The sequence below is a fragment of the Canis lupus genome, chromosome 8, assembly GCF_011100685.1.
Source record: "Canis lupus familiaris isolate Mischka breed German Shepherd chromosome 8, alternate assembly UU_Cfam_GSD_1.0, whole genome shotgun sequence".
Classification (NCBI taxonomy): Eukaryota; Metazoa; Chordata; class Mammalia; order Carnivora; family Canidae; genus Canis; species Canis lupus.
Window position 1 is genome coordinate 6,252,524 of NC_049229.1, and position 16,875 is coordinate 6,269,398.

Consider the following 16,875-nt stretch of genomic DNA (forward strand, 5'->3'; position numbering starts at 1 on the left):
TGTTTTTTTTTTCTTTCTCTGAAAGCTATGGTTCTGAAATTTCAGACTATTGAAATATTTTTGGAAACAAAAACACGACTCGTGTTAAAGTTATATTTTAAAATATTCTAGAACATTTTATGATTTTAATTTATAAATTCAAAACCTTTATGTTCTCAGTAAAATGGGATATATCCTCAATTTATTAATTTGATCTTAGTGGCTTGAGGCTCAGTGATTTATATTATTCCATTTTCTAAGATACAGGGATAAAATTAATATCGATACCTTATAATATTGTGAGAATTAAATAAAGAATAAAAGGGTGTTATGTATATGACGGAAAATAACATAAACATTAGTTATTACAATCTCATCACATATTGGGAAATAATTTCTGAAAATACTTGTCCTAATAATACTTGGGAGAAAAATGGTCTCCTTTTTATTTAATTTTAGAAGTTCACCCTTTTAAGTATACTTAAAAATTAATGGCTATAGAGCTTGTACTAATAAGGAAAATATTATAAGGTTTTAGATGTAACTTTGTCTTAAACATTTGAAATGATATAAAAGAGGCATGATACACTTAGTTATACCACTCTTACTATTTTACCAGACCAATGATGGCATTTTTATTGTTAGTGAAAATAATGTATTTTCAGTTCCAAATCAGAATCAGTATATACAGAATATATATTCACAATTGTTATAACATACTATTCAGAAAAACAGGGGTTTTGTATCTGTACTTTTTTGTCAATTTTGTGCTCTTAAATATAATACTGTGCTTAAAATTTAAAAATTGGTGTAGGTTTCTCTTCTCCAGGATTTCATCATGTTAGGATAAAAAGTGGTGCATGAGAAAAAGTGATGAAGAAAGAAAATAATAAAGTGCGTGTAAATCTGTAAATATTTGATATAATGAAGACACCTGGGCAGTACTACCAATATAATGTAATAACATGTTTTTTTCTGTACCATTACATTCCACATGCCACTTCACTGGTAATTTAATTATTGTTTATCTTTGCTTTTCCCTATAGATCTATCAATATAGTAATGATTTGAAAGTAATACTCAAGAGATAGCAAACCCACAAAATATGAAGATGCGTAACAGAGATAACCTTACATCGTCATCAACCTCTGTATGCCTAAGGTCTCAGGATGAGGTATCCTTGGTTGGCTCAGGGATCTCTGATTTGATTGTTCTGCCACTCATCAAAAGCGTGGTTCTCCAGTGCTTTGTCTTCTTACACCCCTTCCCCCATTTTTGTCTGAGTTAAGTATCTAGAATACTTGACTTCGTTCACAATGAAAAAATCCACATGAAGACTAATGCCTAACAGATTCAATATTTATCAGCATACTGATGATGGCTGTATCCATCAGTACCTATTATTCTTTCCAGAAAGTCTTAAAAAAGCATCATTATAATCATTTACCCAACCTTCAAATATCTCTAATAGCTAGAGAAAACTATTCTAAATAATAAAAGTTAATACATGAACTAAAAACAAATTGAGAAGCCAATGAAATGAAATGTAAGTATGCTTTTTAAAAAGCTATTCAATTAAATTATCTTAAATGAAGTAGTTCCTAAATAGGACAGATAACAATAAATTTTTAAAAAAATCCTAAGAAAAGTTTTTAAAATTTCACTGAATTTTTGTTAAAAAATAACAACATTGGTGATAATTTAAAGCTTTGAAATTATAAGCATGTTCTTAAGATAATGAACAATAGTTATATTTAGCTATCTGCTAGGTGTAAAATGTTTCATGATTTTGAATATAAAAAAATTTTTTATAAAGTTCTCTAATTTAGATTAAGCCTTTGTAGTGTATACACAAGTAACATTTTCTAGAATTCATAAAATCAAACTTAAGAGGAAGCTCAACCTCAAAGGTTTTTTATCTACTGACAAAGCAAAGGGGAAATTTCATTGAAACTAGCTAATTGAGAATTTGGCTTTCCAAATAATTTTCTATAAAACAAGTAGTTTGAATGCAAATAGTTCTGATAATTGCTTCTATCCTCTATTTGCCTATGTATAAATATCCCCCACTCCAAAAAGGAATCCCACGTAGAATCTTGATGTACATTAGAAATGTTAAAAACTTCTAAGAGTAGTGTCACCTAAGTGGTGAATTTATTAGCAAATACTTTTTACTAAGGACTTGAACCCCACGAAATGCATCCTGTATTGAACTGACTGGGGAGTTTTTACTTTTTATTCTGAGATATTTTGGACAATATGGTGGTTAGGCTTTGATTTATTAGATTCAAAATAGTTTGTTTGGTTTTCTTTTTCACAATGAGGTATGTTAATTTGTACCCAACTATTATTTTTAAAACATTACAATTTGTTTCTTGTCTCTGCTTTAAACTCTAAAAGCAGTGGTTTATTTTACAATAAACAATCTCAGCATGTGGATTGGTCTCACTACAAGTATATTCAATCAGAACCTTTTTAAGCATTTATATTGTAAAATAGGCAATTAAAATATGTAAATAACAGAAAATAATAAAATCTATCCAAGATGTTTTGGTAAATATATATAATAAAATATTGTTAATACATTACTTTATGTATTAAAGACTTGATATATATTATTTAAAAAGTTATATAACATTAAAAGTGTGGAAATTTTGAGAAGTAATTTTGAAATTTAGGTTACAATAATTTCTTTCAAGAAAAAAAAAGATATAATTACCCACCATCTCAAATATTGACAGAAACACTATTTTTGCTATTGATCAAAAGCTATAAAAATGGATAAGCTTAAGCTTTCATAAGCCAGATCTCCCAAAACATTTCATGAATAAAATTAAATTTGTAAAGTAAATGACTTCATTATAATTGAAGGCTCTTTGTAGTTCAACAGTATTGGAATACTCAATTGAGTCCTTAAACAAAAGCTTAGTATTTCTGCCCAACCAGAATGACAATTTAAAAATATATATATAGGGCAGCCTGGGTGGCTCAGCGGTTTAGTGTCGCCTTCAGCCCAGGGCATGATCCTGGAGTCCCAGGATTGAGTCCCACATTGGGCTCCCTGCATGGAGCCTGCTTCTCCCTCTGCCTGTGTCTCTGCCTCTCTCTCTCATCTCTGTGTTTCTCATGAATAAATGAAATCTTTAAAAAAATATATATAAACATACATTTGCGTGTGTATATATATATATTTAGTATACTTCTCGACAAAACTGTTTTAAAAAATGGGGACTCTACATTATTTAATAACAGAAATAGAAACTGTATTTTATCCTAAAACATTTTCAACATAAATTATTATAAGGTCACAATGCAAGGGAAATATATGTAATTTATATAACAATTTCAATCATAATGTGTAAATCACATTAAAGAAGATGGAGGCACTGCAGTTCAGAAGAGTTCAAATTTCTTCCTTACTATATAAAAAGAAGTCAATTATCTATATCAAATAATCTTTTTATTATCAACCATTTCAACATGTGATTTCACTTATTTTTTGTTCTTTTCTTTGATACTGAACTAAAGCTGATACAAATTGGCCTTTTAGTTTTGGGCAGTGGCCAAACTGATGTGACTGGGGAGGGGTGGAGAAGTGTGTCTTCTTGTAAAAATTCTTTAATCATTTCATAGAGGTAAACATACTTGAATGCTAAATACCTGACCTTTTCAAATAAATGCAGACCTACCTTGATTTTTCACAATAAGCTCTATTAATTTCCATGAGACAATGTTTTCACAAATGTAAGGCAAAACAGATGTTAAATTACTTAAGAGAACTCATAATTTAAATAATTAAAACTAATTTGTGTTTAAAGCTATTTGCAGATTTATTAGAGAAACAAATACAAATATGCATTTCTACAGAACTGTTTTTTTTTTTTCCAAAATGAGCTTAAAACTTGTTCCACAGTTTTTACTTGTTTATATATCTATGGTAACCCAAGTATTGGCTTCTGTACCACTTGTAATGAGACAATTGCCCTTCCATTGCAATTATAAAAAACTATTTAAAAAAAAATTCGGCACATACACGTTAAATATTTTTCCTTAAAAAAATAATCTAATCAAAATATTGAATACTTTAGATTTAAACAATATTTTATTTACAAATCTGATTTGATTACTTTATTAATTACACAAGGTAATGCTTCAATTTTCAAGAACAGTTTTTTTTTTTAATATATAGACCAGTGGAATGACATCCTACCTAGTAATATGCACTACACTTCATTTTTTTTCAAAATTAACATGACAAGTTTTCTAATACTTTCATTTTTTTGGAAAAAATGTTATTTTATTGGGGCACATATCTGATGAAACAAAAAATAACATGCAGAATTCCAAAAATAATCTGTTAAAGTAATGATACTTACCCTTTATGTAATAAGACATCTATGAACAACAGTGCATAACAATATTATGTATTCATGTTTATGAGAAACCAAGCAGGAGGCAAAATGAATTCATTCTGCTTTCTAATCATGTGCAATTTCATATGGCTGTTTGCATCATTTAAATAAAGTGTGTACATTAAATTTCTAAGACTGCATTGCACCCAAAATTATTATGGATAGCCATGCTTGCCCTGTATTTAATGAGTGATGAATTTCTCCTACTAACAGAGTAACTGCTCTCAAATCGTGTCTGTGATGTAAAGAGTATTAAATTATATTTTCATTCTTTTCAATTGCTGCCTTGGAAAGCAAGAATTCCCTTCTTGGAGAAGACTTACAGTAAGTAAAATTTACTTAAGGACTCAGTGAGGAATCAGCACATGAATCAAGAATGCAATATAAGAATGGCTTAAAAAAATGTGATTATCAGTACCTTTGTTGAAATCTATTACCACCATTAAAATTTCCAAGGAAAGATAGGGCCTGTAACATAGTGATTCCATTCATTGTTAAATTACTAAAATCTACCAATTTAATGCTTTCATACTGTTTATTTTTTTCCAATAGAAAAATAAATCTCATACATTAGAAGTGGTACACAAAAAACTGGGATAAAATTTATCAGATTCTTGATAGCACCATTTACACATTCTTAAAGTAAACATTAATATGCACTTTCTTAGAAAGCGATATAAATATATAATACAGGACTTGCTAACCTCTGTTAACCATCTGAATACGATGGAATAATCTATCTCTACTGTGCAGGTAGGCTGTGCATGGTGGTGTGGCAATATAATTTTAAAAGTTTGTTACAGATGTGATGGGAAGCTGGAAGGAGTCGAATAAGCAGAAAAAAGAGCTTAGATCTATTGTAAGCAATGAGTCGAAATGAGCCGTTACAGGTTAGAATTTATCTTTGTTTCTGATCATTCAATGAGAAAATGACTTCCACAGAAATAGATACATTTAACTGTTTCAGGAGTGGGGTGGGTGAGGTGAAGTAGGATTGAAAGTCCTACAGGTAATAGCAATAACTGGAAGTGCAGACGAAATTGGTCTTCAGTGCAAAGAGGAAGGCAGCCGTTTTAAAAAGTCTAGGTGCAATGTTGTGGTGCTGAAAGAAAAGCTCCCAGTGATAAAGGAAAAAAAAAAAAACTGCAATGCAACTTCAAGCAGTAATTTTGTGGTGCTGAAAGGACAGCTCCCAGTGTTGAGGAAAAGATCTTGGATCTAGAATGAGGTGTCCAATCTGTATGATAAACAGCACACTGTGTCTCAGAGCGCCCATTCAATCTCAGTAAGTAAATGAAATATTGATTGAAAGTGACCCTGAAACAGAATGCATTAAAAAGACATAGAAAGCTGCAGAACTGAGGTAATTCGTATTCAGCATGTTCACCAGCCTCCCTATAGCAAAACAAGTCTATAAATAGTTGCATTTCATAAGATGTTTGGCCCTTGTATCATCAGTTTTCTCCATTTTGGATCAGTATAGCTGAACAGCCATTGTTACATGCCTACCTGTGGCAGTTTGAAGCCATACTAATTTTCTTCCAGTAAATTAAAGCATCACATCACAAATCAATTCTACATGGTCTATAAATTTCAGAGAATAAGTTTTTAGACAGCATGAAGCTGATTTACACATAATGCACACAAACCCTTATCTGTTACCATAAATTAAAATGTAAATATCTTCAATTTAGCTTTCAGATTTAACTAACATATAACCATGCCAACTAGCAAAAGTTTAAAATTCCCATTTACAATTAAAATCGAACTGAGTGCATTTTTAGCAATACTAGCTAATAAAATACACATAATTGTTTAAATGGTTTGGCTTCAAAGTAACATTAAATTCCAGATGAAATGCATGGGCTCCACAGTGGACTACTGGAATTTTGAAATAAAAGGTTGAAGATTTGCTAAGACTGAACAAAACATTTTAAAGACCCAACATTTGAAATGCTTCTAATACACATCCTAGATCACTTCCTTTCTCTTTTTCAACTAAGTGGGGCCCCAATCTTTGCCTTTGTTCACTGCTGACTCTGAGACAGCATGGTGAAAGAAATTTACATAGATATTATTTACTGTTAATGTATTATAAATGATCTGAGACTTGTGACATGCAAGGAAAAAATGAGACGGGAGACAAGTGATGCTACATGATGAACTAAGCACATTTATAATGATAAAATGAGTAAATATAATAGCGGCAATGCTAACCACTGATTCCACGAGATACACTATTTGTCAAAACTTACACAGCTACAGAGTATCGACGATAAATAGTCATTACCAATTAACACAGTTTACTACAGCTTTTCTCTTTCATTTAAACAAGCATATCATTCCCTTTTAAAATCATTCTCTAAATAAATATTTAGAGATAGAGAACTCTAAATGAAATAACAGTCCAATGTTAAAAACTAAAAAAAAATATGAATCTACTCTTACAGTTTGACAGAAATGAATTATTAATAGTGGAAGGGGAAGGGATCAGGAAATAATTTCAAGTTCTCAATGTCCAAAAGTAAATTGCACAGTAAATCAATATGAAATGAAGAGTCCATATAGTTCAATGAACAAAAGGGAAAGTTCATGAGGACAAAGATCACAGTTCAGAGAGAGGCTGGACGAAATTCAGACATGGAGCATCACACTCATTGTTCTTTAATTGGTTGCACAGAAAGGAGCAGCTGGGATGCCATTTAGCTTGCTAGGATGGACGTAATCAATGGGTTGAAGTTGAGATGGAAGTAATTCTCTTTTGTAATTCAGTTGCTCAGCCAGATGATCCAGAGGTAGCCAGCATTTTATTTTTGTCCATTGAATTTAAGACTGCATGCACAGCATGAGGAGGTGCTTGGGGATGGATGCCCCTATGAGTGGCCTTGAGTGGGCAAACTCAGAGGTTAACAGATGGTGTGTCAAATGGCCTGGACAGTTGGCACTCAGGAGAGGTACAGAAGAGGGTGACAGTTGTTGGGTCTTGGGAACAAAGGCTTACTTTGAAATGACCTGTCAAAAAGCCTGACAAAGGTAGATCACACTACCTCTCAAGATAAACTGCCTCTTCTAAATAAGCATGCAGGAAATACTGTCTGGTTGGTGACATAAAAATGCTCCACAAAACATGCAAATTACCGAGTATTAGAAACTGCATTGGCTGCTAGCGCCATGCTGCAAAGACTCCATCATGGGAGCAAACAGCTAAATCACAGATAGCTTCACAGTAAAATCTACATTCACAATACTAATAGGTTTCTAGTGTTAACAAATTATACACAATTATAAGCTCTTAAAATGCAACATACTTATCAAGCAGTTGCAGATAATGAAACATTATCAGCTATCAATAATTTGTTGGCACTTTCACTTTTGTTTATAAAATTTCCAATACACTGTACCACAGTTATGTGTCTAAACAGTGAGGATGTTAATGGAGTAATGACTGTTCTACTGGCCAGGCGATGGGATCAGTAGTGAATTCAGTGCTTAAAAACAAATGTACAAACCTCTGAAGAGGTGGGACTCCATGTGAGAACTTTTGTTGAACTTACAAATGATGAAGAATGGGCCATGGCCAGCATGCAGCATTATTTCCATTGTCTAGTTCAGATGGAGAACAGGTGCTTTTATTGATCTGTAAACTTACCAATATAATTTTCCACAGTTTTAACCTTTTAAATATTTTACAGTGCTTTTATGCAACTATATTGCTTTTTGATCATTTTAAATTTAAAACTTATTTTCAAAATATTGTTTCCTACTTCACTGTGCCCTAAGCAGGAAGTAAGACTTACATGACAGTGCTTTGGCCTCACTCCATTTTAGGTCACTGACCCCACCATACTCAACCTAACAGTAGTTAATTTAGTGTTATCTAGAACTAATACTGAAAACTATACGCATATCCCTGTCTACATTCAATCATTAAACTACAATAATGCTGGTAAAATGGCAGGCTTAAATCTTACACTAGAAACACCTCTGACAAATATACACAAGCAAAGTATAGAGAACAAAACAGATCAAGAAAAAATTCTTTCTATGAAACATCTGGTAAAACACATATTATTTACATATACACATTGTCAACATAGTCGCATTCATTTGCATAATTATATATTAATAACAGAAAAACTTCACTTCTGCAAAGTACAGTACATCCTTCTTGAAAATGGGGTAAAGGAGGGGTTAAAACAATCTGATGTATAATTGGGGCACTCAACCCACTTTCTGAGGATTGGCAGCCCGCACTCCTTGCTCATATGTGATCCTTTGTGTAATTAAATACTGAGCAGCCTGTGTTGCAGCTGGTGTTCCAGTAATGGTTACCTTCCGATTCCTTGTGCCAGGTACGAATTCTCCTTTTTTGGAGATCTGTATCCTTGCACCAGTCAACTCCTGGTATTCCACTAATGTTTTCCCTCCTTTGCCAAGTATTGCACCAACTAAGTTTTCTGGCACTGCTATTTCAACTACATCCTTTGATCCATCTGTGGATTTTTCTGTTCCTAGAATGGCACTGGCAGCTAGGGGAGAAGCAGCTCCAAAATATCCATTGGTTGCAGCAGTAGCAGCAGCCAGGCTACCTAATGCAAATGTCCCCGCCGTACCACCAGCTGTGCTGCCACTGGCTGAGGCTTCACTGGCATAGGTGGCCAACAAATTGGCTGCTGCTGCTGCTGGGTTGGCGCTGGCAGCTGCTGCAGCCAAGGCCCCTGTTGCTGCTGCTTGACTGAGACCTAAACCTAAAGTGTTGAGATTATATCCGTAGCTGGCTAAAGTATTAAGTGCAGAGGTGATGGCCACCAGGTCATTGCCTGTGAAGCCAGATAAGACTGCTGGAAAGGCTGCAACGCCAGCAAGGTTAGCATGTCCTAATAGCCCTGCGGCTGCGGCAGCAGTTGGTAACACTTCAGCAGTGTTTGCATAAGGAGATCCGGTTGGATTGGAATTTGCCACTGGACCTGTAACATTGGCATAACTGATATTGAGACAGCTGCCACTCTGTGGATCCTCTTGTATCTTCTGGATGATAAGTTCAACAGCTTTTCGGTTTTGTTCAGGTTCTCCACTCACAGTGACAACCCTCTCTTGCAAGTTGATCCCATCAGGTTTCTGGGAAAGCTGCACCCAAGCCCCTGACTGCTCCATTATAGCCTTCACAGTAGCACCTCCCTTCCCTATTATCAGACCTGCTGTGCTGTTGGGAACTATAATCTTTACCTGTAATTAAAAAAAATACGTATAAATAATACTTCTGTTTTGCACATATACATTATATTACTTTGCTATCCTAAAAAAATAATAAATTGAAAATTAGTTTAAACATAAGTTATGAAAGAGAAATATCACAACTTCTAAAGTGACTTTTATCGCATTTTAATACAATTATCTTGTAAATCAGAATTTCTGAAAAGCAATTTTCAGCTTAAAATTATTAAAAAATTTCCTGGAGTCTTTGTGCATTGCAGTAGAAGTTATAAGAAATAACTATTTTTTTTAAAAGGTATCATAACTATACATCAATGGTAACATTTTTATATAGCTCCAAAATAAAAACACTGTTGATATTCTTAACCTATTGTAGCTTTAAGAATACCTTCAATCTAAAACCTATAAAAACAAAGAGTGCTGGATTATAATACAAAGTTTGTAAAGATAAAAGTAGTAAAATTCTAGCTTGAGTCCCTTCAGAAAATTAATTTCATGTTCCTTACCACCTAGCAATTTTTGTATTATTCAAGCCTTACTTGTTTCGTGACTAATATTTTCAGAGATCAACAAAATTGTTGCTAGTAGTATTTTTGATTTTTCAACTAAACTGGCACAGAATATGGAACTTCATAAAAATAACAGCTATTTCTAAATAATTAATACAAAAAATTTCAATCACTTTAGGTAGGTGAAGAACGATTTGAGAATGATATTACCTGGATGTTGTATTTAAATTTGTAAAAAGACTATCTTAGATAGGTAATTCTCTTTTTTGGCAGTCACAGTTACGTTTTAAAAAAATAGGGATCACCATTATATTATCAAAGGTTACTAAAAAATTACTGAAGTCACAGGAATAATTACAATGATGCAATGTGACCATATGAATATAAAGGCATTTTAGCTAATTTGTATTGAAACATACATCCCCAAAACCTAGCCTATTTTATTTAATTACAATCAAATACTATTGTAAAAAATATAAAATCAGTATGATATTTTCTATAAACCCTAAAATTAAAATATAAATATTAAAAATTTTATTTTGGCAGCACAAAGATACACAGGCACTGTTTTATGACTCTCCAGGTAGATAAAAAACTGTGAGTGTTATGTCACTGGCAAAACACTGAAGGGATTGCTTTCCTTGTTCTAGATATTAAAATGGGCAGGTTGAAGCAACTTGTTGAAATGTGAGCAGGGATTTGGTAGAGATATTCTCTGAAATAATGCATTAGCTAGTTTTTAGCAAGTATTGTCATGTTATCTTGAAAACACAGATCTGGGTAAAAATATATTAAAGAAATGCCACCATGCATTTCTAGCAATTGTGCTCTTGAAAGGAGCAAGCAGTCAGAGTATAAATTCAAATTCTATACTGGGTCACCTCATAAATATGTTTACATGTATTAACACTCATGTACACACACACAACCAACTTTTCTTTTCACACATACAGTTTATAGGAATGAGATTTTGTTTCATTCTAATTTGTCTATAAAATAATTTCATTTTATTGAAAACAAGCTGAGTTTTCTAGAAACATTTCTTAGGAATGTCAAATATATCCTTCATATTCCTCCTGATTAGGTGCATTCAGTTCCAAGAAGCAGGCTGAGAAATAATTTTTTAAAACATGTTGTTAATTTTGTTCATAGACTTTTTTGTAGAAAATCATTTGTCTAAAATGCTGCAGTATGTTAAAGTATTAGAATTAGAAAGTTTAACCATGATTACTTCTTACACTAATTATAAAGATAAATTAGAAACATCCTTACATTTTATCCTGCACACACGAAGTACTGAGAAAATTTACTTAAAAGTAAATCTTAAAAGATTTTAAATATCTGTTAAATATGATTATATTTTATAAATAAGTACTTCTTTTCAAAATCAGAACATTTTTATATAGTTGAAAACACTTATATATGGCAAACTGTAGTTTTTAATTTAATTCTTATGTTTTAACATAATTTTTATGAAGAGAAATATATTAACCATAACTTTTAAAAGAGTTGTTTTTAAATTATTTAAAATTTTAACATCACTATTGTTTTTGCCCAATATTATGATTACCTGCATGATTATAAATCAAGAAAAAAAGAACACATGAAGGGTTAACTATGGGAATGCTCCTATAGACTGATAATAAAAATAAATGAAATATATAAATACACAACATCCATCCTAAAATCACCTTAAGCTTTTATGAGATGCGTGAAAATGATACTAATTTCTACTATACTCCACATCAGTCTCCTACTATATTTACTGCATCTCCACAGCTTTTTTTTTAAAGTCTAGTATTAGTTCTATCCTTTCAAAAGAACTTGCAAACGTGTGCACAGCATTTCTATTATTACACATTTGTCTTCTCTTTTCTTGCTTTACCCTTTTTCATTTTTCTTTCTTTTCCATATTCAAAAATTCTGAAATAACATATAGTTCAGAAATGGTGTGTGAACCTCTCATATCAGTAAACACCTTCCAAAAAAATCTCTTTGGAAATTGAAAAATGACATCATGCCATCTATCTTTATATTAAAGATGTCCTTCTAATTAGAATTACTGTTAGCCCACACAAAAAAAGATATCTTCATATAGTAAGTACTAGTCCCTGGATTTTAGTTTTAACTATTTGAAATGATTTTATATAAAGTACTGTCACCATAACTGCTATTTTATAAATAGTGTTGTGGTTCCAAAATTTTGTTGGTAGAACTTACATTTATTCACATATAACTAAGTAAAGGTGTGTTATGATTTAAGAGAAGATATTAATTATTGCATATTAATATTTATAGTAACACTTCCTAACTTTAGATAGTAATAATTCTGTATAAGGTTACTGATCTCAGAAATTAAATTAACGAATTAAAGAAAATATAAATATAAAAGTTAATTAAATTCCAAATTTAAAAATATAAATACTTAATAGCCTAGCAAAGGGAATATGTCACTTAATTTTTACTTTTGACCCAAGGAAATGAAAAACCTCTTTGATTTATACTTTTTTCCTTGAAGAATTAAAAAAAAATGTATCTATTTTCACACTTAATCTAACATGGACACAAATAGGAAACAAACTCTCTGAAAAGAATAAAGTGAGACAAAAAGAAAAATTAATCAATTTGCATAACATCTCAGAAAAAGTAGAGTTCTAGTTCCATTTTATATGTCAGGTCAGAGCCAAGAGGTGAGGCACCAGTGTGGAAACTTGGAAATGGTGGGCTACTGAATACTGGGTGGGGTACGGGAGAGCAAAAAAGGGTGGAAAATTGAGAGGAATTAAAAAAAAAGCCTGGATTCTAATTAGCGTATAAATTATACGGTGTCACATACACCAACAAAATAGATATACTGTTGACAGCTACAAGTCAGTTCTCAGAACTATGCTCTAAAGTTGCTACCATCAATTCAATCTTTTATGGAATGTTTACTGAGTGGTCCGGGTCCTCTGTTGGGAGTTAGAGATAAAGGATATATATGATGCTGCTCCTGCCTTTATGGAACTTTTAGATTAGGTGTAGAAAAAGATATGTAAATGTAACAGGGCAGTGAAGTCTTAAAAGTGCTGGTACATGTACATGAAGACTACACAGTAGACACAAAACCTAACTGGAAGGAGAAGGAGTAAGAAAATCTTTGAGACACAATGATTATATTTATCTAAACGTCTTTCACATTTTTGTTCTGTAAGAATCCTGCTCTTTACTATCAGACATTCTTGAAAAGATAGGTCTCTGTTCTATGTTGGTGGATTCCCATTCACACCTAAACCCATTTCAATAGTGATCATGTGCCTAAGTATTGTTTTTTTTTTAAGATTTTATTCATTTATTAGAGAGTACGAGAGAGAGAGACAGAAAGAGAGAGAGAATGTGTGGAGGCAGGAGCAGGAGAGGGAGAAGCAGACTCCCTCATGAGGGAGCCCTGATGTAGGGTTCTGTTGCCAGAGGGAAGATCAGCACTGTTGAATGAATGAAATAATAAATGAAAGGTATCCGCTGTTGATAGGCATTGCTTTATAAATATATGTCCATGCATATGTGGTACATAATATGGCAGCCCTAAATAATCCATACTATTATATACTAAACCTCCGAGGGTCCTGGGATCATGACCTGAGCCAAACGCAGATGCTTAAACCTACTGAGCTACCCAGGTGCCCCTTAAGTATTTTTTTTAAGAAAAAAAAAATGTTTACTTAAGTTTTCTCTATTCCTAGATTTAAAATTATGGACTATGAGATAACTATGAGCTAAGATTAACAATATAATTATGCTAATTTTATTAGTATCAAGTGATTTTTGAGAAAAAAGGTAATAAAATGGCTATTTTTCTATGTACAGCCAAAGAAGAACCTCTATGGGAATCCTATGAAAAGTATTAAAAATTACAATTAGGTAGGTTTTAATGTTGATATGTTTCTGATTAAAAATAAATATTAAGCAAAACAAATTCAGTCTTAGCCAAATAAGAATTAAAATTCATTATTGTCTTATAAAGCAATGTAAGTGTCTGTAGTCATCATAATTCTTCATCATCATGACAGGAAAATTATTTATTTCGCAAAGCCATACTTTCATATAAATTCAAAACAAGCTCCATTATAATTTAAATGATCTCAATTAATAGTATGGATTATTTAGGGCTGCCATATTATGTACCACATATGCATGGACATACATTTATAAAGCAATGCCTATCAACAGTGGATACCTTTCATTTATTATTTCATTCATTTAACAGTGCTGATCTTTCCTCTGGCAACAGAACCTAATTTTCCTTTGGGGAACACCCTCTCACTCTTAGTACATGTGCTTCAGGTAAGGCTGACAACTTTCTAAGACTCTACTAGTGGAAACATAACAGAGCCTCACACATCACAATTTCCATACCCCTGGCAGTTACTATTTGGGACTATGCACATAGCCCAGAATGGTCCAATGAGTGAAACTGAGAATTTGGTAAAACTGTTAGGACAGAGATAATTGTGTTTCTAATCTATCAGAGCACAAGCCTGACATTACTAGTGACTATCTTGTCACCCTATGGAAAGAAGAAGAACCTGACTAAAATAAAGTTAACCTAGATAAAAGAGACTACAGAAATGAAGGAGAAAAATTTCTGACAGCATTTTGGCATCTGAATCTAACCATGTCTAAAGCTAGCACAGATCAATATAATTTGTGTTGGGTTTCTGTAGTTTATAAACAGCCAAGTAGTATATTAGAAAATGTTTTTACATTCTTGTTATATCATATATTATTTGCCTATCCAAATGAAATACTGACATCTGTTGTACCTCTTGATGCTCTAAAAGTCAAAACATTACAGCTCTGGTAAAGAAACACAAATGTATTCCTTAATTTACCTTTTACCAAGATATACCCTACATGATCTAACAGAATAAGTCTCTATCATTTCCCCGATGTATTACACCTTAAGCTACCAAGGACCATTTTGTAGTGTCCAATGAAGAAGATGTATGTGTCATTTTGGGGATCCATATTGAATTGATGACCAAAGTAAATTGAAAACCTTGTATCTTTTGATTATAGATTTTTATACACATAAATAACTGCCTTCCTGGAAAGTACTGATTAAACAAAATATTTACAAGACTGTTACATGAACACAAGTATCCAAATAGAATAAAAATAGCAACTCTTCTCTCTACTAGTCTATTTAATCTACTCATTTTTTGATAACCAAATCAAAGGCAATACAGCTTTCATAAGCATGCATAATATTATTGTAAAATACCATGCTGTCTTATATATCTTCACCTGTTCTTCCCCCACCACAGCCAATACCAGGTTTCAAACCTGGGAGCCATCTGTGCCTTTTCTTGCTCTCTAGATCCACATTCTGTTATTGTACTGTTTATTTTTCTCTCCCTGAAATGCTTCTTGCCCAGACCAACTACTTTATCCTATCTGAAGAAATGTGTGGTATAATAAAAAGGATCTAGAATAGGCATTCAAAGATACAGGCCCTCACTCTGGCTCTGTATGTGACCTTTGTCAAATCACTTCAGTTTCATCATCTGTAAAATCAGGCAACTTGGTAAGATTATGGATGAAGAGCTTTTATTTTATCGTTATAAAAAACCCTACTCAATAGCTGTCAGTGACCACTCCCCCATTCAGTTATCCACCGAATTATCTAGAATTCTTATGTAGACATTCCAAATTCTCTATATCCTGTCCTTGACTTGCCTTTCCAACCTCATCTTTTAAGACTGGTATACCACGCTGAATCCAAACTTTACCTTCTAGTTCTTGGATATACTCTTTATTAGTCATTTTTCCATGTCTTTGCTTATTATTGATTCATTTGGTCCAACTGACTGAAATGTCATCTACCTATATTCCCACACTGTTCTTTCCATGCTATATGTTCTCTAGGCCTTTAAGAAAACGTGGGGAGTTGATCCTTTGGTCTCATATATGTGAATCTCCAAGAAAGGTGACATTGTGGACATCAAAGGAATGGGTATTGTTCAAAAAGTAATGCCCCACAAATGTTACCATGGCAAAATTGGAAGTCTACAATGTTCCTCAGCATGCTGTTGACATTGTTGTAAACAAACAAGTTAAGGGCAAGATTCTTGCCAAGAGAATTAATGTACGTATTGAGCATATTAAGCACTTCCTGAAGTGAAGGAAAATGATCAGAAAAAGGAAGCCAAAGAGAAAGGTACTTGAGTTCAACTGAAATGTCAGTCTGCCCCATCCAGAGAAGCATATTTTGTGAGAATGAGTGGAAAGGAGCCTGAGCTGCGGCAACCCATTCCCTGTGAATTCATAGCATGATAAGTGTAAAAAACAAAAACAAAAACAAAAAAAACCTCAAGACTATAAAAAAATAATTCAAAGAATATATTACAACTATGCTGAAATACACAAAAGATAAATGTATAGATGTTTTAATCTTATCAAATCACTGACATTAGTCACACTCAGATTTATGGTCATTTAAAAAACACTAACATTATGAATGGATGTTACACTTTGTCAGATGCTTTTTCTGCATCTATTGAAAATGATATGGTTCTTATCCTTTTTTTTAATTAGTGTGGTGTATCACATTGATTTGTGAAAACTGAATCAGTCTTGCAACCCACAAACAAATCCCACTTGATCATGGTGAACTATTTTTTTTAATGTATTGTTGGATTTGGTTTCTAGTATTTTATTGAGGGTTTTTGTGTCTACATTCATCACATATTGGCCCATAGTTCTCTTTTTTTAGTGGAGTC

At 32.6% G+C, this 16,875-nt stretch overlaps 1 protein-coding gene across 6 annotated transcripts in view; it reads right to left on the minus strand.

Moving 5' to 3' along the window:
• Window positions 1–4,912: 4,912 nt before the first annotated feature.
• Window positions 4,913–16,875, minus strand: part of NOVA1 (NOVA alternative splicing regulator 1) — a 149,514-nt gene continuing 137,551 nt past the window's right edge. For all 6 annotated transcript variants that reach the window (XM_038544369.1, XM_038544368.1, XM_038544371.1 and 3 more), the window contains one exon: window positions 4,913–9,617. In XM_038544369.1, the coding sequence (XP_038400297.1) occupies window positions 8,613–9,617 (1,005 nt within the window). In that variant the 3' untranslated portion in view covers window positions 4,913–8,612. The remainder of the gene's footprint in view (window positions 9,618–16,875) is intronic.